This window comes from Eubalaena glacialis, chromosome 11 (genome assembly GCF_028564815.1).
Source record: "Eubalaena glacialis isolate mEubGla1 chromosome 11, mEubGla1.1.hap2.+ XY, whole genome shotgun sequence".
In the NCBI taxonomy this organism is placed as follows: Eukaryota; Metazoa; Chordata; class Mammalia; order Artiodactyla; family Balaenidae; genus Eubalaena; species Eubalaena glacialis.
The window spans coordinates 109,552,921-109,576,522 of NC_083726.1; the positions used below are offsets into that span (position 1 = coordinate 109,552,921).

General features: G+C 42.6%; 2 protein-coding genes across 2 annotated transcripts in view; one reads left to right on the forward strand and one right to left on the reverse strand.

Annotated features, from left to right (window-relative positions):
* RIMKLB (ribosomal modification protein rimK like family member B) overlaps positions 1-23,602 on the reverse strand; it is a 122,076-nt gene that overhangs the window by 52,169 nt on the left and 46,305 nt on the right. The window lies entirely within an intron of this gene.
* Positions 8,195-18,832, forward strand: MFAP5 (microfibril associated protein 5). Its single transcript, XM_061205317.1, has 10 exons — positions 8,195-8,354; positions 8,849-8,908; positions 9,882-9,917; positions 12,738-12,782; positions 13,552-13,584; positions 14,015-14,050; positions 15,618-15,644; positions 16,382-16,469; positions 17,095-17,168; positions 18,445-18,832. Exons 2-10 carry the CDS (start codon positions 8,851-8,853, stop codon positions 18,555-18,557), a joined length of 510 nt encoding a protein of 169 aa, XP_061061300.1. The 5' UTR covers positions 8,195-8,354; positions 8,849-8,850; the 3' UTR covers positions 18,558-18,832.

Consider the following 23,602-nt stretch of genomic DNA (forward strand, 5'->3'; position numbering starts at 1 on the left):
TAAAGTCCGGTTATCCAAAATATACAAACAACTCTTAAAACTCAACAATAAGAAAATAAACAACCTGACTTTAAAATGGGCAAAAGACCTGAAACATACACCTCACCAACAAAAATATAAGGTGCCAAATAAACATACGAAAAAATGCTCCACATCTTACATCATTAGAGAAATAAGAATTAAAAACAATGAAATATCACTACATGCCTATTAGAATGGCTAAAATTCAGAATCCTGATAACATGAAACAACAGCGAGGAACTCTCATTCATTGCTGAGAGTCCAAAATGATATGACCGCTTTGGAAGACAGTTTAGGGTTTCCTATAAAACTAAACCTACCCTTACCATATGATCTACCAATCATGCTCCTTGGTATTTACCCAAAGGAAATACCAAAAACTGCACACGGAGGCTTATCACAGCTTTGTAATAGCCCCAACAGAAACAATCAAGATGTTCTTCGGTAGGTGAATACATAACTTAACAGTTGTTCAGCCCTAAAAAGAAATGAACTAACTACCAAGCCATGAAAAGGCATGGAGGAAACTTAAATGCATTATTGCTAAGCGAAAGAAGCCAATCTGAAAAAAATCACATACTGTATGATTCCGACCATATGTATTTTGGAAAAAGATAAAACTACGGGGCAGTAAAAAGGTCAGTTGTTGTCAGGGATTAGAGGGGAAGGAGGAATGAATAGGCAGAGCACAGAGTACTTTTGAGGGCAGTGAAACTGTTCTGTATGATACTATAATGGTGGATACAAGTTATTACACAGTTGTCAAAACCCATAGACTGTACAACAGCAAGAGTGAACCCTGACTGACTCATAACAATGGACCTCTCTGGTACAGGATGTTGAGAGTGGGGAAGGATGTAGGTATGTGGGGCAAGGAGTATAGGGGAATTCTCTGTACTTTCCACTCAATTTTGCTGTGAACATAAAAACTGCTCCAAAAAGAAAAGTCTATTTAAAATTGGTAAGGGGGTGGGGTGGCCGCAGAGGTGGGCTTAGGATGGGGCATGCTTCTGCAGCCATCCTAGAATTACCCGGGGTTGAATTAGCTGGATTGGTGGTGCATGTTTTTCAAAATTGTCACTTAGGAGAGTCTAAGTTTCTGTCTTATTTACACCCAGTAGTTAACCCTTCTACCATCTTAAGAAGCCAATGATACTGAAAAAATGGGTTGTTTCTTCATATGTCACTTGTTTCTTCATATGTCAGGGAATAAAGGAAGTTCAGTTCACTTCTCTTTCCCACTAGATTCTCGATTCCTTGAATGGAGGACTTGGGACTGATTCATCTTTTTTAATTACCGGTAGGTAGTGAAGTGCCTGGCACTGAAAAGACAGCCAGAATATCAATGAAGTACAGTTCTGAGTCATTAAGAATCTTTCATCCTGTCTGGCACAGCTCAAGAGTTGTTCTCCATGAACTATGTCGTCAGTTGGAATAGTAAATGAGGTGTAGGAAAGGACAGCCAAACTTCAAAACAGGTCTGGAGAAGTGATTTGTTGCCCTCTTGTGTTCAGTTTTAGGAAATACAGTCTCTCCCGTACACGGGCAACACATCTCTCTGATGTACGAATATGAGTTCCTGGGTTTGGTCTTGGGCATGCAACAGTGAACAAAGCATCTGCCCACAATAAGCCCACATTGTAGTGGAGACACTCAGGAAAACAACCCAAAACTGAGTTGGAAAGGATGAGTAGAAATTAGCCAGATGAACATAAAGGTTATGTTGAATTGGTAAATTAAAGATTCTGGTGGAGGTGTTGTAAATGGAATGTAGCATGTACGGCAGCTTAGAGAGCTTGGAGCTTTTGCAGAACTGTAAATGATTCAGTGTGTCGGAAAGAAAGATGCAGAATGTGTCGGGGTGGGTGGGTTAGAGCACTGGTGATGAGAGAGGGAACTGAGAAGTTCCGGCCGTATCCTAAGGATAATGAGGCGCCTCTAAGGTTTTTAAGCCAGGGTAACCTAAGTTGAGTCATGCTAGAAATATTGCTCATAGTGCTTTGTATTATAAATAAAGGTGGGGAAACGCCAGAACTGGGAGACCAGTTAAGACCCTGTTAGAGCAATGACTGGACCGAACTGAGCTAAAGTGGTGATGGAAATAATAGAGAAAAGGGATGGATTTGAAAGACTGTGTGTGTGTGTGTGTGTGTGTGTGTGTGTGTATCTGTGTGTGTGTGTTGTGTGTTGCGTGTGTTGGGACTCAAGGTGAGGGAAAGAGAGAAACCGATGAAACTGGGGGTGACTCCGGTGCTTCAGTTGGGTAATGGGGTGATGGTGGCACCATAGTCCTAGTATGGGGAGGGACTATGCAGGGAGCAGGACTCAGTTTTACATATGCAAAAATAAGGCTTCAAGCTTCCCTGGTGGCGCAGTGGCTGAGAATCTGCCTGCCAATGCAGGGGACACAGGTTTGAGCCCTGGTCTGGTAAGATCCCACATGCTGCGGAGCAACTAGGCCCGTGAGCCACAACTACTGAGCCTGCGCTCTAGAGCCCACGGGCCACAACTACTGAGCCTGTGCATCTGGAGCCTGTGCTCCGCAACAAGAGAGGCCACGATAGTGAGAGGCCCGCGCACCGCGATGAAGAGTGGCCCCCGCTTGCTGCAACTAGAGAAAGCCCTCGCACAGAAACGAAGACCCAACACGGCCAAAAATAAATATAAAAATAAATTAAAAAAAAAAAAATAAGGCTTACTCAACATTTTTTGAAGCTTCTTTCTTGGGCACCTTCCTGGATTACAGAGGGTGGGAAACTAAAAACGACATACCCTAGACTCTCCTATAGCTAGAGTTTGAATCCTATAGCTAGGTTTCAGCAACCGTATGCACTAATCTAAGTCTTGAATTCAAAACCAAGGTTAAGTGAAGAGAGAGGCAGGGAGTGAGGATCCGTTCTGCTGGTGTGGATTCTAGCAGAGCCAGCGTGGTTCCAGAGCTTGAGTGGTGACATCTCAGCATGGAAGGTGGCCTCCAGAAGGTGGGAGGGGCACTAGGATCTTGGTAGTTATTCCTGGGCGTCTGTTCTTTAGCTTCCCCCCTTTCTGCTTAAATGATCCTGCTCTAATATGAAGCCTGACGGACTCAAGGTGCTAATGGGACATCCAACTAGAGATGTACTATTGCACCTTCAGATGTGGAAGAGACTGAAGTATAGATCTAGAAGCAGAAGCCAGTAGATGGTAAATAGAGACACAGGAGTGGGGTGTAGTAAAAAGAGATGGCTGGGGCAAGAACCTTGAAAACTACCAGCATTTAAGGGTAAACACAGAAGAAAAAGAAATTTTAAAAAAATGCTGAGCCAAGCTAAAGAGGAAAACAAAGGAAGTGATGTCATAGATGCCAAGAGAAAGACACATTTCAAAAAGGAGGGACAGGCCAACAGTGCCTGATGCTGCAGAAAACAAGAAAAAAACACTGAACTTTTTCTATCATATTGAGCATCCAAGAGGTCCTTAGAATTGTGAAGAGAGGTAAATCAGGTTTCAGGGAAACGGCAAAATACAAATGTTCTTTGTTTGGCCTTGTCTAATCTGTTAAAAAGATTCAGTTTAACTTTGTGACACATGTGGCTACACACTTTTTTGCCACGCCTCCCATCAAGAGGTGAAGTCTATTTCTCCTCCCCTTAACTTGGAACTGAGACCCTGTAGACCGACAGAACGTGGGAGTGATGCTGGGAAACTGATGCTGAGCCCTGAGAGATCTGCGGCTTCTTCCTTTGCTTCTGGGAACGCTTCCTCTCTCAACCAAGACCAAGGGAGTCAAACGTAAGTGTAGATACTACATAGAGTGTGGGTATAACAGTGCAAGACCACCAGCGCCATCTGAAAACTTACACAAAGCAAAACGATGAGACAAAAGCACTCATTATTGTTGATAGAAGTCACTTATGTTTCGCATGCACTGATTTTACAGCCCTTCTGCCAAAATTCCTTTATTTCTGGAATAACTGTTGCCCAGTCTCTGTGCCTGTTTCCTTTAGGTCTATTCCTCTCGTATTGGATCAAAACACTGGTTAGTTGTTCCAATGGCTGTGCTCCTGTATCCTCTCAAACTACTTTCTTCTCTAGAACATTCTCCTTTACTTTGCATTTGACTCAGTTTTTGAATGTTTCTCTCCCGAGATATTTCGAGTCTTCATCTCACCTCAATTCAAATGACCAACTTTTGAGTTGTTCTGTGCTGATCATTATGTCAGCCAGAGACGAGTAAGAACCTCTCAGTCTAATCAAGAACACAGACATGTAAAACAAAGAGTATAGGGACTTCCCTCGTGTCCAGTGGTTAAGAATCCGCCTTCCAATGCAGGGGACGCAGGTTCAATACCTGGTCGGGGAACCAAGATCCCACATGCCGCGGGGCAACTAAGCCCGGGCGCCACAACTAGAGAGAAGCCCACGCACCGCAATGAAGGATTCCGTGTGCTGCAGCTAAGACCCAACGCAGCCAAAAATAAATAAATAAATTAAAAAAAAAAAAAAGAATACAATAAAGCTGAGGGGAACTTCCCTGGCAGTCCAGTGGTTGGGACTCTGCACTTTCACTGAGGGGGGCAGGGGTTCGATCGCTGCTTGGGGAGCTGGGATCCCACATGCTGCGTGGTGTGGCCAAAAAAATAAAATAAATTTATAAAGAATATAATAAAGCTGATGCCACAATGATTAAAAAAGAGAGGTAGCTCAATAGAGGGAATGATTAACTATTCAGAAGCAAAGGGGACCAGGAAAGGTTTCCGGGAAGAGCAGCATGGGGGCTGGGTTTTGATGTACACATCAGCATTTATTTCCTGGAGCTGGGAAGAGGATATATATTTCAGAAAGGAAGGAACAGAAAGTGCAAGGCGTGGAGGCGTGAAGAACAGAGAGGTATGGGTTACTAAGAAGCGGGAAGTTTTCCCTTGCCCAAGTTCTCTGAGGACATATGTTTGCTGGCTCTTAACTCCTCCACTGGGTCCATCTCTTAAGTTTGGCTGTTACCACTTTATTGCTTCATTCCCTCTACACACAGCACTCCCCACCACCACCACCACCCACCTCGTATAACCCTCCTTCCTTCCTTCCTTTCCTTCCTTTTATGGAATTTTTGTGTGTGTTTAGGCCCTGGATTTAATTTAGTTGGATCGGACTCTAGTAATAACGTTTCTGTACGTTTGCCCAGAGGCCTTCAGCTAATGGGTGTATTCTTCACAGGCCAGTAAACAGATGAATAAACCAGTATGCTGTCTCGCATCCCTGTCTCCCTTCTCTTTCTTTGCATTCTACCCATCATCCCCTGATTGGAGACCTCTTTTGAAAACGAACATTTTCCTGGATGTCTCAGACATTAGATTGCCTACATTAAGTCACTTCTTCACCTGCCAGTCAATTCCATGGAGGACCTTCCTGCATCCTCGACCCGCAGGAGATCCACCCTGTGTTGGATGAGTATGTGGGCTGCTGCCCAGGGAGTTTTTCCCCAGGGTCAGCGAGAACCTCGGAAGAGTCTAGGCTCACATCTCTGGATGGCAGTTGCTCCTTCCTGACCATGGGTGCTGACTTTGACTTGATGTAATTAAATGATAACCACCAATGAGAAAAGTAAATCAGAGGATCTCTAAAACTGGGGGTCCAAGCGGAGACTCTGAAAACAAACAGGGACTTGTGCTAGAAGGGGCCACCAGAGCTGCCATGAACAAGAAATCAACCCAAGTACTTTCAAGTAACCGGCATTCCTGAATGACCAAGAAAGACTACATGGTGGTTTCTACTCTTCTGCCAGCTCCTGCCGTCCTTCCTTGCTTCCTCTCCCTTCCTTCCTTCTGAGGGCCTGCTCGCTGCCTGCCTGCTCCCTCTGCCTTGCTCCGAACATTTTGTTCCTGTTTTTACTGCCCTAACTTCAGACTCCCCCTTGAGACCCTAGGAAAGCGCCCCCTCCTACTGCCTAGGGAGGCTTTCCTAAGCTACAGTCTCTGGCTGGGAGCACATTGAGGTCATTGCTGTCCCTGCCAAATGACTGGCCTGAGTTCAGTTTCTCCATCTGTCTGTGCTTCACGGAAAACATGAGTGTGGCTCTAGGCTCTCTGTTGTATGCCCTGCCTTAGTTCTGCTTTGTGTCTGCTTTTGTCTCTACCCCCACCCCTGCCTCCCTGCCTTTTCTTGCCCTGGCTCTCCCCAGACATCTGTTCTGTAGCCTCTGCACTCTCATCGTGGAACAGATGGGAAAAGATCAAGTTCTGGACAGATCCGATCAGGAAGAGCTGGGTTTTGCACACAGATTTGTTCTGGGGACTGACCAGAACCCATGTATCTCAGAGATGGATCACGTATAGCTTCCTAAGAGAAACCAGAGGTGCTATATGCTTATTTCTGACTATGTCCATAGCTCTTCCTTCCTCGTGACAGCTTCCTTCCTTCCCTCCTTCCTGCCTTCCTTCTTCCTTCCCTCCCTCCCTCTCTTCCTTCCTTCTTCCCTTCCATCATTTACTCTCTTCTTTCTTTTGGTCTGTAATCCATTAATACTATCTGCTCTGTCTACCTGTACACTTCTCTAATTTAGCTCATCAGGGGAATACAAAATATAGACTAAAGAAGCTAACAGATAACTTGAAATTTACACACTGCGAGGGCACATAAGGGCAACCATTCTTCAGATTTGAAGTTTCTGTAATTCAAGTTTATTCCTCCGAAGTGGAGATGTTGTAATGGTCTAAGCACTAGAGTTTCTAGGAATAAGAGTGAAGACAAAGTTTTTATAGCTCCTGGATCAGAGAAAACATTATATACATATTACGTGACATGGAGGAAAGTACTGATGGAAAATAAGGCAAGCAGAATGAACTTGGCTCCCAATTTTCTTTGGGCTTCTGATAGCATTTTTGTCCTTAAGATTCCAGAAACCAAGATTCTTAATATGAGCTTCAACAAAGACAAAAGACAACACAAGGCTGGAATCTCCTCTCATGGAGCTCCTCCACATTTCAAAAAGATGAGGGTTCTATATTCCTTAACTTTTCCTAAGACAGCAGCCCTCCTCTTGGACAAAACTCATGTACTGTCTGTTTGCTTGGATGTAGCAATATATGAGATTCTCAAAGGCGCGTGATGGGGGCGGGGGCTGGTGGGAGAGTCAAACGTGGAGGTCAAGAAAGAGGCAAAGAAAAAAGAGAAACATAAGGATACAAAGAGGGGCTTCCCTGGTAGTGCAGTGGTTAAGAATCCGCCTGCCAATGCAGGGGACATGGGTTCAAGCCCTGGTCCAGGAAGATCCCACATGCCGCGGAGCTGCTAAGCCCGCGAGCCACAACTACTGAGCCTGCGAGCCACAACTACTGAGCCCGTGAGCCACAACTACTAAGCCCGCGCACCTAGAGCCTGTGCTCCGCAACAAGCAAAGCCACCACAGTGAGAAGCCCGCGCACCACAACGTAGAGTAGCACCCGCTCGCCGCAACTAGAGAAAGCCCGTGCACAACAGTTAAGACCCTGGTGTGGAATTCTAAAAGGACAAAAGTGAGAGGGGCTTCCCTGGTGGCGCAGTGGTTGAGAATCTGCCTGCTAATGCAGGGGACACGGGTTCGAGCCCTGGTCTGGGAAGATCCCACATGCCGCGGAGCAACTGGGCCCATGAGCCACAACTACTGAGCCTGCGCGTCTGGAGCCTGTGCTCCACAACAAGAGAGGCCGCGATAGTGAAGAGGCCCGCGCACCGCGATGAAGAGTGGCCCCCGCTTGCCGCAACTAGAGAAAGCCCTCGCACAGAAACGAAGACCCAACACAGCCAAAAATAAATAAATAAATAAATAAATAAATAAATAAATAAATAAAAGATTACTATTAAAAAAAAAAAAAAGTGAGAAAAGGGGCTAGAGGAATGATTCCAATATGGAAGATAGCCAGAAAAACAGAAACAGATTCTGGGCGTGTGACCGGGGAGGGGGCTGGGGAGCTGCTCTTTAGGTAAGAAGGAACCCAAGGAGAAAGGGAGGCTGGGGCCGGAACGTGGCGCACGGAAGAAGGGCATATATAAGCGCCAGCCAACCCTTCAAGGGAGCAGCATCAATGTGGTCATAACCTTTGGAATGAGGGTGTGAGTGACTGCAAGGCCCCATCCCCCTTCTCCTCCCAGCCTCATATTGTAGCACAGCATCAGCCCGGCTTTCTCCCTCCCTCCCTCTCTCTCTCTCTTCCTCGCTCTCCCTCATCTCATTGTTTCAGAGTAGGCCAAATTTGAAGTCCTTTCCAGGGAGTGGCCCTGTTCATCTTACTCTCCAGCCAAAGTGGAACAGAGTGAGGAGGAGAGAGACACATTCAACAACCAAAGGACTCGGTGGAAAGAGCAAAGAACCATAAACAGTGAGTTGTTTTGATTGTCTAAAACCCTAAATAGACAGGGGTAGGGAATGTGTGTGTGTGTGTCTGTGTGTGTGTGTGTGTGTTTTGAAGGGCTGGAAGAGGGCAATGGGGAATGTCACTGACTTAGAACTGAACAGACATCCCAATTATCCATGGAATCCCAATGAGGAGACACCAAGATGAGCAGATGATATTAAAAAGCCACAGATTTCAAAACAGAAGATTAGACACTAGGGTTGAAAGAGGCCACAGGGTGGGGGCCGTCGTGAACCATTTACAGTATAAAATTTCCTCTGACTTGGTAGAAAAAAAGGAGAGAGAATAATGGCAGATGATCAAAGAATAGAATTTGAAGGAGAAATGTTGAGTGAAAGAGAGGAAGGGTCTGAGACTTACGGGGCACTAGGAAAGTTCCTGGGAAGATGCAGAGACAGAGATCCTACAGATATCCTTGCCTGGAACTGAAATCTCTACTCTCCCCACCCACCTGTCAGATATGCTGCTTTTGGGACCCAAAGTGGTGCTGTTTCTCACCGCACTCATCATTCCCTCTGGTGAGTCCCTACCTTTTTTTTCTCCCTAAAATGTCAGCTCCTCAGATGTGAATGGAGGTGTATGTTAGAGGGTGGATGGAATGAGGCTGAAGGGGAATAGGAGGAGAGATGCTTGCTATTGAGCTCTAGAATTGCCATTAAAGAGAAGAACACAGCGAGTTCCCTGGTGGTCCAGTGGTTAGGACTCGTCACTTTTCACTGCCATGGGTTCAATCCCTGGTCGGGGGAACTAAGATCCCGCAAGCTGGGCAGTAAAGAAAAAAAAAAAAAAACCAAAGGATAAAGAAGCTGATATATACAAATGCATACACAAACATATAAGGACCACCTCACAAGAAACTCAAGTTTAAACCGTGAAGGAAAACAGTGGGAATATATACACCTAAGAAACACTAGTACCAGCCTACACACAAGCTGATTCACATGCACACAGAAAATATGTTGCCACATCTATACACAAATGAAAAATGATCTTCACAGATTTCAAAGAATCGAACTAGAAGATTGACCACAGAAAGTGAACCTTGGCTTTCAAAAAATCCTACTCTTTTTTTTTTTTTTTTTTTCTCATTCGGCCAAATGCAGACTGTGAGATGATAATTTTTGGCCTTGTTCAGTAGTGCAGTTAAGAGGGGTTGGCTGTGGGGACAGAAGGATGGGACATCAGAAAGTCTGCTGGCCTTGTGTGTGGATCAGGGCCCTACCCCTTCCGGCTGGCCTGAGGGCAAGAGGGCCTCCTGAGTCAGGGCATCGCAGAGCTTGCCTTTGTTCTCAGAAATCTGCCCTCTTTGAGTGTTCCCATGTCTGTGTGTAGCGCTAACGGTCTGAGTACTTTTATACTGAGCTATAACAGAAATAAAACACTGGAAGATAAAGTACAATTTTTCCATCATTTTCTGGTTCATCTTATACAAGCTTTACGGGGTATAGAGCTGGACTCATTCACATACATTTTCTCCTTCCTTTGATACAGACTGGACACCCCTAGGGGTCAGCAGCCAAAGAGGAGGTAGGTGAACACTTGGAACTGGGCTCTGACGAGGTTCTTATTAGGACAATGTAGCTGAAGGGTTAGAGTTCAAGAATTTGTAATGCAACACAGAGAATCATTGCCAAGGTGTGGGAAATAATAGGATCTAATTCACTAGTTCAACAATTCTATTATTCTGGTAATTGCCTGGTGGTCCAGTGGTTAGGACTATAAGCTTCCACTGCAGGAGGCACGGGTTCGATCCCTGGTCGGGGAACTAAGAGCCCATTCATAAAACATTCTTGTTCTCTTTTGAACTACTGAAGTAACTTTCCCCAAACCTTCTCTATGTCCATCTCATTTCCACTCCCTTGGAAAATGTCCACAGATCCTAACAGAAAACATTTTCCTAACCATGTAATAGTGGAGAAACTAAAATGCAGACATAAGAAGTCTTCCCATCACCAGAGCAACCGTGGCACAATCAGACAGAACCCAAAAGTTCTGGCTTCCAAAGGGCCACTTCCTTCAGCTTGATGAAGGATACTCTAATCAACATTCCCAGGCTGCCTCCAGGTATCTAACATAAGTTCTCTTGCTTTTCCCAACCCCTGAGAGCACTGCAGTATGCAACCTGTTAATGGGTCAAAAACCAAATGAGTGGGTCACAACTGGGGCTTTTAATGAGTTAGGATAGACTAAAATAAAAATAGAGGACACTGCAAGTACATTACCAGAGTGAAGTATTATCTTATTAAACTTGTTTCAGTTTTCTTTGTGTATACTGAGGCACAATATCATTTCTTACTGTGCATCCTGGTAGAGAAGCTAAAATATAGAAAAGCTTTTTTTTTCCCTCTGTTGTGGGTATGGAGGTCTGAATCCCTACGTTTTTGAACCTAGGTCATAGTCAGCAGTAGCAAAACTAAAAATCCAAATTCCTTTCTTTGGGCTGGTTAAGGTCCAGTCCTATTTTATGATTTGAGATGCAGAGATAGTACAAGAGATGATGAAAATGTTCCTTCAGGGAACACTCACGAATCCTTAATAAAGCATTCAGATGGTGGTAGCTCATGGAAAAGGTGGGTAAACTGAGGAATATACGGAAAACTAGTACTCTGCCTGAAATTCTGAGGAGACAGCCAGGATACTCTCAAACCCTTTGCTCGCGCACTGCTCTCTCTGTTTCTGTGCGTGGTTGGCCTGGAATGTAGCTGGAGAGAATGGGAAACAGGGCAGGATAGGGCTGCACCCCGGGGAGGATCCACTCCCTTCTTACAGCCTCTGGAATGGTTCAGGTCAGTGGCTTTTCAAATATCCTGTGGGACTGGAGCAGACTTTAATTCCTTTTATCAAAATTTGTTCCGGAAGACAAAAGCTTATACTGAGTGTTAAAGATGAAGCTGTTGTCAGATCTGATGACCTTCTATCCGGAATTTTTTTTAAAAGGATGAGGTAAGGAATAAGCAGGGGAAATTCCTTCAAAATGTTTTGTGTATTGCTTCTAGCGCAAGGATCAGTAACTCTGACATGCTTTATAAAAATGCTATTCTCACCAGATTTTAAATCTGACATTTGTAAGCGGACCTCAAGGCAAACTGTGATTTTGCTGCCCTCTAGTGGGTAAAACAGATTATGACTATAAGCCATTTACAATGAAGGTTAATTACAGGTGGGATGTTTAACAAACATTTAGTGCTTCACACTGCTTTGTTATGTTGCTTTTTAAAGCAGAGACTATTTGTTTCAGGAATTGCTGTTATTTACAGTTTCAGGTACAGTTTTCTTAGTTTATCCAAATAGCTTCCACCTTAAGACCTGGACCATTTTTATTTCTTCCGCTCCGGCATTTACTTTCCAAGGACCAACAACAAGGCATTTCCTCTCCCCTCTCTTTATCTCACTTATCACTGAGCATCAGAAAACTACCAATGTTACTTTTTTGAACACTCTTTTGTGTAAAGCCTATCATCAGACTGATATCCAATTACATCCAAATTATGAATATCAAGATCACAGTCTGTTTGAAACAGATTCAGACAGAACGAACTTATGGTTACCAGGGGGGAAGGGATAGCTAGGGAGTTTGGGATTGACGTGTACACACTGCTACATTTAAAATGGATAATCAACAGGGACTGTATACTGTATACAGGGAACTCTGCTCAATATTAAATAACCTAAATGGGAAAAGAGTTTGAAAAAGAATAGATACATGTATATGTATAAGTGAATAACTTTACTGTACACCTGAAACTATCACAACATTGTTAATCAACTATACTCCAATATAAAATAAAAAGTTTTTAAAAATCACCGTCTGTTTGAGAAAAACAATTTTCATTTTAAATAAGTATTGCAAAGAGGTCATCAATCCATTATAATTATTAACAAGCTCTATGACCTTGTGTGAGTTATTTATTCTCCTGGTTCTGAGTTTTACCATCTGTAAAAGCAAGTACATAGTAATCCCAAATTAGCTGTATCTGTTATTATATGCTAGGATGAAGAAGTCATTCTTGCAGTCCAACGCTTAACCAAAGTCTAACCGAGAAAGGGCGTGCCTGTGGTGGACTGTCTAATGGCCATGTAGTTCATTCATTCCTCTAAATAAGGAGCACACAGGGAGAAGGACTCTCTAGGGTTAGGACTGTACAGGTATATTCATGGAAGTAGGAAAGTGTGACATTTGTTTGGGTTACAGGGGAAAGGACTTAGGCTGGGAAGCAAAGAAAGAAAAACACTTTGGGATCTTACTATGAGTCTACTGTGCTTGTCAATTTCACTTACTGGGAGTGCAAGGGTAGGGGTGGGGGACAGAGAATGCTCAGAAAATGTTTCCCGATTGTTTTTATGCAGATGATGTGACTCCAGTGACTCCAGAGACATTCACAGAAGATCCTAGTAGGATACTCTTTTGTTCATTTCTTTGCTTTCAAACTGGGGATAGAAGGGTTGAGGTCTGTACATCCTTCCTTAAAGGAAGACTAGAACAGTACCCCTACATACAAACCTTCAAGTTGCGAACTTTCAAAGATTTGAACATTCTCATGTCCAATCACCTAAGTTAGTTCTCGTGTCTGGCGTACATTGTCACGTGTGTGCATCCTCTACAAGTGGATGTGCTTTTGTGTACTTATTTACTGTACGGTACTGTATAGAGTACAGTAGTACAGTATCTTTATTTCAAGCCCAGGATGTCCAGAAGCAAGCGTAAAAGCAGCAGTGATGTAGCTGGTACTACTGTACTTTTCAAGGTACTGTACTGTAAGATTAAAAATGTTTATTTTTTGTGTTTGTTTTTTATGTATTATTCGTGTGAAAAGTATTATAAACCTATTACAGTACAGCACCACATAGCTGATTGTGTTAGTTGGGTACCTAAGCTAACTTTGTTGGACTTACGAACAAATTGGACTTACGAACGTGCTCTCGGAACGGAACTCATTTGTATGTAGGGGACTTGCTGAGGTTCAGAGGTCTGTTGTCTATCTTAGATGCCACCGAGGGCTTAAACATGCCCCATCTTTTTATCGCTCCCTTATATTTTCCCCAAGAGTCCACACTCTTTCACTTCAATCTTGCCTCCTTTTGGATCATCATCCCTTCATCCTGCTCCTCTTTGCTACTTTTCTAACTTGCATTTTTCATTCCCTATGTTGTATCTTTGCAGATCTGGTGAATGATCCTGCTACAGATGAAACAGGTAGGTTTCACTCCTACAGGTATGTTTCATCTCCTTAAAGATGGCATGATTCTTGTTAATATTCACAATTATTTATTCCAGCTCTTGAATTAATCGTGTATTTTTATCACAGGGAAAGGGATGTTGTTCAGTGACGGTGGGATAAAAGGAAAGACTCTTCCTAGTCCTCTAAAAAGAGGAAGCAAAGTGGATTAATAGCTTAAAAAAGCATGAATTAAGGTCTTCCAAAAATTAGTATAATGTCAACAGGCCAAATAATATTCAAAAAATATTTAATTATTTTCAATTAACTTTATTCCCTTGGACATAATACACAAACCCAGTCATAGCCTTGACTTTGTCCTGTTATCTATATTCTTCCCTCTTGCCTTCTGCCTTCCCCTTTGCCAATTCGAAACCCTCCTCACACCACTGTTTTGTGCCTTTTCAGTTCTGGCCGATATCAAGCCTCCCATAGATGACCTGGGTAAGTTCAGATCTGGGATCCCAGGGCCACCGGGCCCGCTCTGGTCTTTCCCTATCCCCCATGACAGAAGGCAGTATGGCTGGTAAAGGATCCTAATTAGGGCTACCATTTTATGTAGCACATTTGTCCAACAGTATAATTTAAATTAAAGACATTTTTGATCCCCTAACAAGCAAGAACTGCGCAAGGGGTTTGATACACAAAATACCAAGACTTGATTTTTCTCTCCAAGTTTCTGAGACTGGATGGGTAAAGGCAAGACAAGGGTGAACAAAACTGATTTTCTTCTAGATATCTTTTGTCTAGTAGACAAGGTAGACAAAGGAATGGATAACCTTATTCAGTTTTACAAATGCTATAATCAGGATAAGCAAAAGAAGCTGTGGAAGACTCAAAGAGTCCTTGACTATATTTTGTGTTGGGAGTTAGGAAAGGCTTTTATGGAAGGCATATCGACTAGGTTGATTCTTGAAAGACAAATGAATAGACAGGGGAAGAGCTTTTAGGTAAAGAAAACAATATGGGCAAAGGCTTAGAATGGAAATGAAAACCAATCAGAGAATAGTGCATGCAAAGGAAGGTCCTAAGCAGATTCTTGAACTGGAAAGCCAGCGAGAATGCTTTTGCCTAGTCCCAATAAAATATGATGGCCTGAACTACGTTAGAGGTAAGGGAGAGAAATGAGCTGTCAGTGAGCAGGGACTATTGAGATGATGTCCAGTTTTCTATTAGGTAGATGGTAGCTATTGGGTGGATGGTGGCACCAATGTGAATTGGTGAAGGGGAAAGATAAGGCAGTTTGAGATATGGAAGGATCTTTTTAAAAAAAAATCCGTGAACTCTTCCACAAAATGGCAGTTGGATTTGTAGGTCTTGAGCTTATTAGGAGAAAGATCTGGGCTAGACATATAAGTTTGAGAATTCTCAACATATAAACCTGTAATTGAAACCATGGGGTAGATATAGCATTCTTCCTATGGTATCCTATAAGCAACCCTTCCAAAGACATTTTTACAGATAACTCCCGTGGTTAGTCTATTTCCTCAAGACTCATCTTACTCCTTGACTTATTCTCCATTTTACAAACTTCGCTGGTATTTAACTTGCCCCTAGGTTAGGGCTGGATATGACTATGACCCTTGCTATTCTTTACCAAATAACTTTTATCCAAGAACCCATGATGATGTATCTAGAGCTTCCACAGCAGGATAATAATCTTTTCTCCCCTTAGCTCTTGGATGATGCTCTTCTGAGCATGGCTCGTTGCCTTGTGTTTCTACTAAATTTGCCTCTTGATAGAAACAAAGATATTCTCAATACAATGAGTTTCTCAACTCTCTAGGAGAGAAAGGAGAAAGACAAAAATCATTTAAAATCATGTTAAATCTCTTCAATTGTGTGGATCAAAACACCCCATTATGGGTTTTCTTTTAGAAGTTGCTAAAAAAGAGTTATTAATTCATCTATTTATGGGTGCCCCACGTGGGTCTCAAGTAAGGCAACATGACAGTTACAGGGCAGTGACTTCTAGAAACAGTAATAACTGAATAAAATTTTTGCCTTCTAGCCTCGCCCGATAAAAATACCACCACAGGTATGATTGTCTTTTGCATGTCTTTTTTTAAGCTTTTTTTTCCTTCCTGAGAATTCCTTGTCCTTGTTCTTGGGAGGATACGTGGTACATCTTCTAGTTTATTTCCAATTCTTTCTCAAAGCGTATTTGTAGTACTCTTCATTATCCTCCCACCCCATCCCACTGTTTTATGAGCTCCTGTTCTAAAAGTCATGGGAAAAAGATGGGACCACTGTTGCATGGTCCCAGACCAGTCCTCTCCCTAAACTACCTTTGGACACTATCTGTTGGTTAGTGGGTTGGGAAGTGACTGCAAGGATTCCGTATTACTGTAGATGTCATGCTTTCTCTAATGTACTGATAATTCTGATGTGCAGATAGGGTTGAAAACCACCAGAACAGAGAAATAGTGACCCACCTGAGAATTCAAATTCTTCAGAATGGGACTGCTAGCATTTGATATTTCATGTTGCCACCTGTATAACCCTAGAAGGATTTTTTTCCTAGAAGAGACCTCAGGGACTATTTTAACCCACTTTCCTTCCAGGTAGGGAAGCACCTAAATTTCATTTTTTAGACAACTTCTATTATTGCTTTGTTTTGGTGACAGGAAGAACATGCCCCAACTTGCAGTGATCCTCTGTAGAGATTACTTTGTAGGTTTTCCCCAACTCTATCTCCCCTCCTCCATCCCCTTAACCCTTTGTTCATGCCTGTTTGTTATGCCTCCCCGTGTTTTTTATGTTGGGCCTCTTCAGAGTGCCGGGATGAGAAATTTGCCTGCACAAGACTCTACTCTGTGCATCGGCCAGTGAAGCAATGCATCCATCAATTATGCTTTACCAGGTAAAGGTCCCAGAACACCTAGAGAGCATCGTCCATGATAGTGCTTTCATGTCAGTAACTATTTAATGAGCATCCACTGTGGAATTTCAGTCTTTGGAGGGGCAGACGTTTTTTAGCATAACCCTCTTAGCTATTCCTGAAGGTGCCAATGAGAACGTGGAGTATGGATTGAGGCACACAGAGAACAGTTTGACTAACAAGTGTAGACGCTAGAAGGCAAATGAAGGTGGGGGCTGGAGGTAGGATCATCATGAGGGAAACTCCAGTCTATCAAATTTACCACCTCACTGAAAAAGGCTGGAGCTAAACATCCAAGTGTGAAGGTAGAAAATAGTAGGGAATAGTGGGGAGGAGTATGACGCTTGAGTCTAGGAGGAGTGTGCAAAGTGTCACCAAGAAGAGTGATTGATCCCATTCCATCTCCTACACTACTTGGGGAGGTGGGGTGGGATGGGGAGCGGGAGGAAGAAGTCTGAAAGACTTAAGGAAATCCAGATAAGGGGAGAACAGATAGGAAAGAGTGGGAAATACAGGAGTTGAAGAGGCATCGCAGGCCTAGGCTAGTTCTCCCTCTCAATGCTTTTTCTATCTCCTTCCTGCACCGTGACATTTGCACCGGTGGCAGTTTACGGCGTATGTACATCATCAACAATGAGGTCTGCTCCCGTCTTGTCTGTAAAGAGCATGAAGTCATGAAAGGTAAGACTGGCTTTTTAGTGGGGAGGGACAGTAATGAGAGTGATAACTAGGCACAAGATGCTAACACATCCAAGGTCTGGCTTTGCAGGAGGGCTTTAGGCTACTCCCTGACTTACAATAGCCTCTGTTCCACCAAGTTACCCCAAATAAACAATCTAAGGAAAGCAGTATGCTTACTATATACATAACCCTAAGAAAAGCACCCCTCCCCAGATCTCTTTCTAACTAGACAGTAACCCCTAACTTCTCTTATATATAGATAGAAATTTCAGATGCTCTGGTTGCTTTGAAGATCATTCACCAGAGTTCTAGATGGAAGGCCAAGTCAGCCATTAAAAATAACAGTCTCTACTAGTCTGCAGCCACGTTCATAACTCTGGGGGGGCGGGGAAAGCCACTAATTTGGAGGCAGTAGCATTTGGATATGTGAAAAATCAACTGGACTCCTAGACACCGGCTACCTTTTAAACAGTCCACCAATGCCAAGAACAATTTACCTTGCTTATTGTGAAATGTCAGAGGTAGAGGAAGGTAGAAAGATTTTACAAGGGTCCAGTGTGTGTGGTTATAGACTGTGCATGGTGGGAAAAAAGATATTTCTCACCTTGCCCCTGGCCAGCCCCAAACGATGGCTGTGGTCGGCAAAGGCACCACACACGAAAACCACTCTGACTCAGCAGCCCGCCTTGCACTGAGCCCCTGAGTAAGAGCTGTACTTAACTTCGCAGAAGGAAACTTGCTGCTTGCCCCCAATTGGCTCTATGCAAGCCACCTGCAAGGGAAGCACCTTGACATTGAGGATGAGTATTTGGGACTCTAGGCACTTTCAAGTGTCTCAGGGGACTTGCTAAAGTTAGCCATTTGCACGTAGTAAACATTTAAATATATATTGAATGACTGGACCTCATATTTTTGCTGTTTAATAAGTCCACGATTAGAAGAATTAGGAGCAAGATGTATAAAGGAAACTAAAATTTACCGACCACCAGTGTGCTAGGTACCTTTGTATCCATTTTTTCATTTTCATACTGACAACTACCTTGCTGAGGTGGGTATTTTAATGCTTGTTTTACAGAAAGGGATAGTGAGGTTCAGAAAAGTTAAACTTTCTGGTAGGGAGTAAATAACCAGTAAGTGGCAGAGCTGGGGTTCTAACCCTGATCTATTTCTCTTCAACCTTTTCACTACACCACCCTGCAGTCTTCCCTTTCCTTAAGACACGAGCCCTTGCCATCTTCCCGCATCCTCATCCCATTATGCTCTGCTTCTCTTCTAGATGAACTTTGCCGTCAGATGGCTGGTCTACCCCCAAGGCGACTCCGTCGCTCCAGCTATTTCCGCCTTCCTCCCTGTGATGATGTGAACTTGCAGAGACCCAGTGGTCTGTGATGTCAAGGAAGAGGAAAGAAAGAATGTGTGGGTGGGAGGGAGAGAATGCTCTAAGAGGGAACTTCTTGTCCAACCATTGTCAGCCAACCCATAGACATGAGTATTTCTTAAACCAATCCCATCGCAATGTCTAGCTTTTGTCCTTACTTCTTGATTTTTCATCGATTTATCTCATTTTTCAGTACTTAAAATAGTCTGTAGTATTGCATGGTTTTGCTACTTCCCCATATCATAGACCTAGTAGATATACCATGTGGCTTAGATACAAACATTCTGCATACAATTTCAAGGGAAAATAAACTTCAATAAAATTATTGAAAATAATAATTAACTACTGAATCTGTTTGAGATAGATCTTAGGGTGGAAGACGTTATCACTGTCTACCTTAACTAACCATGGAACTTTATTTTTCATTCAAGAGTTTCCTAGATTAACCCCCATTCACCTACATAGTCCCCTTTACTTTTATTAATTATTTTGCTGGATTGTCCTAACATTTGCCTGGTAGGTCCTTTTTAGGAGAAGAATTATGGTAATTTTTGTAGTCGTAGAAAATTCTCCAGAGCCAAGAGTTATACAAGACCGAGGCTAAAGAGAGAGGAGTACACCAGGTATAAAACTATTCAATTTTTCATGCAGTTGTTCAGTTGGCAAGTAGGGCTAGCAAGTCTCATTTACTCACTCATTTATGGTAGTATGGGGGTTAGCCCACCTCCACAAGTTAATTAGACAACTTAATGTGAAACCATATCATTGCTCCCAATTTCCTTGAGTGGTTGGTACTCCTTTCATCCTCACCACTTACCAAAATCTGTAGAGATTATATTGTGCAAATGGATTCTGGAGTAGCCTGATTTGGGGCATAAGAAGGGAATTCAGACCTGAACTTTAACACACAAGTATAAAGTTTACCTGATGGTTTACAGGAAAGAGTAAAAGAAACACAATATTCAGACAACCTGCATTCTAATCCTGGCTCTAGCAGTAACCAGGTAGCCTCAGTTAAGTCATGTTCTCTCATTAGGCCCTGGTTTAATTTCCCCATCTTTACATGACAAAGTTAAATTTATGTTAGTTCTAAGGTTTCTTTTAATTCGATGGTTTGAGATTTAAATGCATTATTCGTTTTTCTCAAAGCCTAGATGTTATATGCTACAGAATTCAGCTTGGTAAGGGTTGGATTCCTTTCACATTATGGAAATACTACCTAAATGAGGACCAGATTCTTGCTGTTAAGAAGCAATTTAATTTAATAGGATTTGCACAACTGATTAAAGAGAAATGCTAGAAAAGCCCCAAAGCATGTAAGCCCTACCCCAATCTCTCAAAGCAAATGTACTCGTATATAGACAGACATAGTCAATGGACATTGTAGCCACTGTAGAGGCATCTCATAGGCACAGTTTCCAAGAATCATTTGAGTCTCTTCATGAACTGACCCTCTGATTGCCTATTGAACGAGAGGTGGCATTCCCACCAGAAAGCACCCCAATCCCAGTATTGGGTATATTGCAAATTAAACGTTTAAAATAAATGTTCCCAATTTCCTTCTCAGAAGACAGTGGTCTTTGGTCTGGTTATTTCTTTTTCTATGTTTAGAAAGAAGGCCTGAACTTAGGCTTTTACCCCATTTTGAAAGCTGAGTAGCAGCATCGCTCACATTTCTCTGTTCTGCTCTTCTCCATTGTTTCCTCCTTCCCTCCACAGCTTGACCACTGGTTCTCCAACATTACAAATTTGTTTACTCTCCCCCAGACGTGGTCCCCTCCTAGGTCCTCCAGAAAATTCCATTTCTTTTCTGCCTCCTTTAGTCTTACAGGGTGAAGTTTTATGCTTCACCCTCGCTTTTTTTTTGCATCATCAAATTCCTGTGCTTTGCCATTTCTCATTGTTCTGATATCCTCTGCCTTTTGTACTCTTCTCTATATGTAAACCAACACTTCTAACTCACTATCCGTCCTTTCTTTCCTTATCCTTACAAAGGCTTATTTTCCCTCATAACTTTCCTCTAAGAACAGTCCCAGGGCAGTTTTGGGGGGGTGGTTTTGGTCCTAGTTCTTTCCCTCTGTCCTTTCTTCCCCGTTTGCAGAATTCCATTCACCTCCTTCTTGCTGCATTTTACTCTCGACCCATTTCAGTTCCCGATGTTCTAGTTTTCTCTCCTTGATCCTCCCCATAAAAGGATGTGAAAACATTTCATTCTTTATGGTAATAATATTATTTTTTTCCTGGTGAACACAAATGACAACCTTCTTAAACAAGGCACTTGATGAAAAAGAGTTATTTGAACTAAAAAATGGATCTTTAATGTTGGAATTAACAGATTGGGTAAAAGTACCATTAAGCAATTTGTGACTGAATGCCTTCCTGGTACCTTGAAGAGACTCACCTGCCTACTCACCTCACCTAAAAAAAAGTTTTACTCTTATTTTCTCTTCCAAAATTGAGTTGATCCTGCTCTGAGCCTAACCTTTTCCCATATTTCATGCTTCTGATTAAAGAAAATTCTCCTTCCTCCTTGAATGAAGAAGTTCTGGAAATTCAAGTGTGCACTATACTCTCTAAAAGAGCTCCTTGCACACTTTCTCTAAGTATTCATTTGACTCAGATGGTGCAAACCCCAAGCTGTCTCCCCACTTTTCATGACCTCAAGCAGTACGTGTTGCCAGCCACAAGTTCCTCCCTCCTCTGCCTCGGGCACTCGTGGTGAAAGCTGATGTTTAGCCAAATACTTTACACCTGGTCAGAGGTGCAAGCAACTGGCGGTGTCTTAAGGTTCACCTTCCTTCTGTACTGAAGCAGCTGTAACACAGTTAAGAGAGACATCTGAGAAGAAACAGAAGTTGGAAGAGTACCAGATAAGGGGGATAAGGAGATGGCAGAGGGATGATGGGTTGACATCAGAGCAGGGGAACCCGGAGGCTCTGGGAATTCACAAATCTGTCTGGGAGAAGGGAATTTGCAAAGTGTGGTGAAGAGGACCCGAGTTCCATACCGATCCATCTGGAACCTTACAGGGTAGAATGAACATCAGGAGCACAGTGGAGGTGGGGCAGGACTGTGCTTAGAGTTTAGTCAAATTCAGGGAGACAAAAAAAAAAAAAAAATTCAAGGAGGCAAAGATTAGGTTAAAAATACAACACTCCAATAAAAATTGAAATCCTTGGGACTTCCCTGGTGGCGCAGTGATTAAGAATCCGCCTGCCAATGCAGGGAACATCGGTTCCATCCCTGGTCTGGGAAGATCCCACATGTCGCAGAGCAACTAAGCCTGTGCGCCACAGCTACTGAGCCTGCGCTCTAGAGCCCGAGAGCCACAACTACTGAGCCTGCATGCCACAACTACTGAAGCCCGCGCGCCTAGAGCCCGTGCTCCGCAACAAGAGAAGCCACTGCAATGAGAAGCCTGCACACCGCAACAAAGAGTAGCCACCGCTCGCCGCAATTAGGGAAAGCCCGCGCACAGCAACGAAGACCCAATGCAGCCAAATAAATAAATAAATAAAAATTTTTAAAAATTGAAATCCTTGTGTGTTTTAGCATTTTTCACTAACCAAACACCAGCGAAAGTGACTTGACTTTCTCTGTGGTAGAGAGAGGAACAGGTGGCCACAGTTTGGTTTTTTTTTTTTCTAAAAACCAGTCAACCAGAGCCAGAAGCAGCCTCAGACGACAACTTCTGGGCAGAACCCAAGATGGAAAAGCAAATGTTGTTTATTATATAAATAGAGGTGCAGAGCCCATAGCTTCCTGTTGACAAAATGAGCTTCACTTCACCTCAAACCCTCAATGGTTTTAAAAATAGCTGATAACGGGTTGTTTTTTTTTTTTCTTTCAATTTGTCCAATCACTTTCAGTAAGATTCTAGCTTTTTCTTAACCCAGGGGTCCTGAAATTCTTTTCTCTGTCTCTGGTGTTTTCCTCTTTCATTCCCTTTTCCTTTCTTCTGTGTGTTTACCCAGCCATAAATCTGTACTCTGTAGTTTTGGGGAGTACATTATCGGAGTTCCATACCAATCAATAAGGGTTGAACTCGGAATGATCTCACACGTTTGTGAGACTCACCTCCCCCCAACTCTTTTAAAAAGTAATAGATGCACTTTGAGCAAGTATAAGGAAATATTTTAATGGAAAATAACCTGAATTATACTTAAGGGATTGATGGGCATTGAGGTATCAACTGTGTCATTATATGTTTTCCTAATATGTTGTTCTGTCCCAAATGGTCAAACACAAGGAGTTACAATGAGAGTAGTGAGAATTGCACAGAAAAACACTCATATATTCATTCATTCTTGAAAATGGGTGAGATTTAGGGGGGAAGGAAAATAAAGTAATATAAAAACAAATCAGCCTATGAAAATGTGTAATATTAACATCAAAATCAATGTGAAAACAAAAAAGTACTTCAAAAATGTTCATATAAGATCATGCACGGCAGCTCCTTAATTGGCTATTAAGAGAAACCAATTTGTTTGTTGGAAGGTGAGCTATAACTTAATTGTGTTAAACAACTATGCTCTTTTCTGTGCCATTAGCTACCCAGGATCGAAAAACCTGCATTGTGTAATAAACTGATAATTAAAGTACAATAATTCATAATTAAATTTAATTATGAATAATTAAATTACAATTCAGAAGAATCACAGTATGTTCTAATGACATAGGACAAGAATAATTTCTCTTGCCATGTAAAAAAAAAAAAAAAACTAAAAAAGTATATCATCTAAACACGGGGCATCTAGACCCTAAATCAGGTGCATTTGTATCATCCTGTTTGTTTCAAGTAATATAAAAGAATTGATATTGGTTTCCGGGCCAGTCCTGATGTAGCACCCACGTTGTGTGGTCCTAAGGTAATAACCTCTGTTATAACTGTAAATTGGTGGTGATACATCTGCCTTATGAGTGGTTCTGGGGATTAACAAGACCATGTATGCAAAGGTTTGGCGCCTGTAAGACTATTATGTAGTAAAACTATGGGACTTTTTTCCTAGTTAAGCTGATTGGTTTCTCCCTCACTGTCCTTGAGTAGGTTGACTCT

Coding starts and splice junctions, on each gene's coding strand:
- MFAP5 (XM_061205317.1), top strand. CDS start 8,851: ATGCTGCTTTTGGGACCCAAAGTGGTGCTGTTTCTCACCGCACTCATC. Junction 8,909..9,881: donor CGCACTCATCATTCCCTCTG/GTGAGTCCCTAC, acceptor CCTTTGATACAG/ACTGGACACCCCTAGGGGTC. Junction 12,783..13,551: donor GACATTCACAGAAGATCCTA/GTAGGATACTCT, acceptor GTATCTTTGCAG/ATCTGGTGAATGATCCTGCT.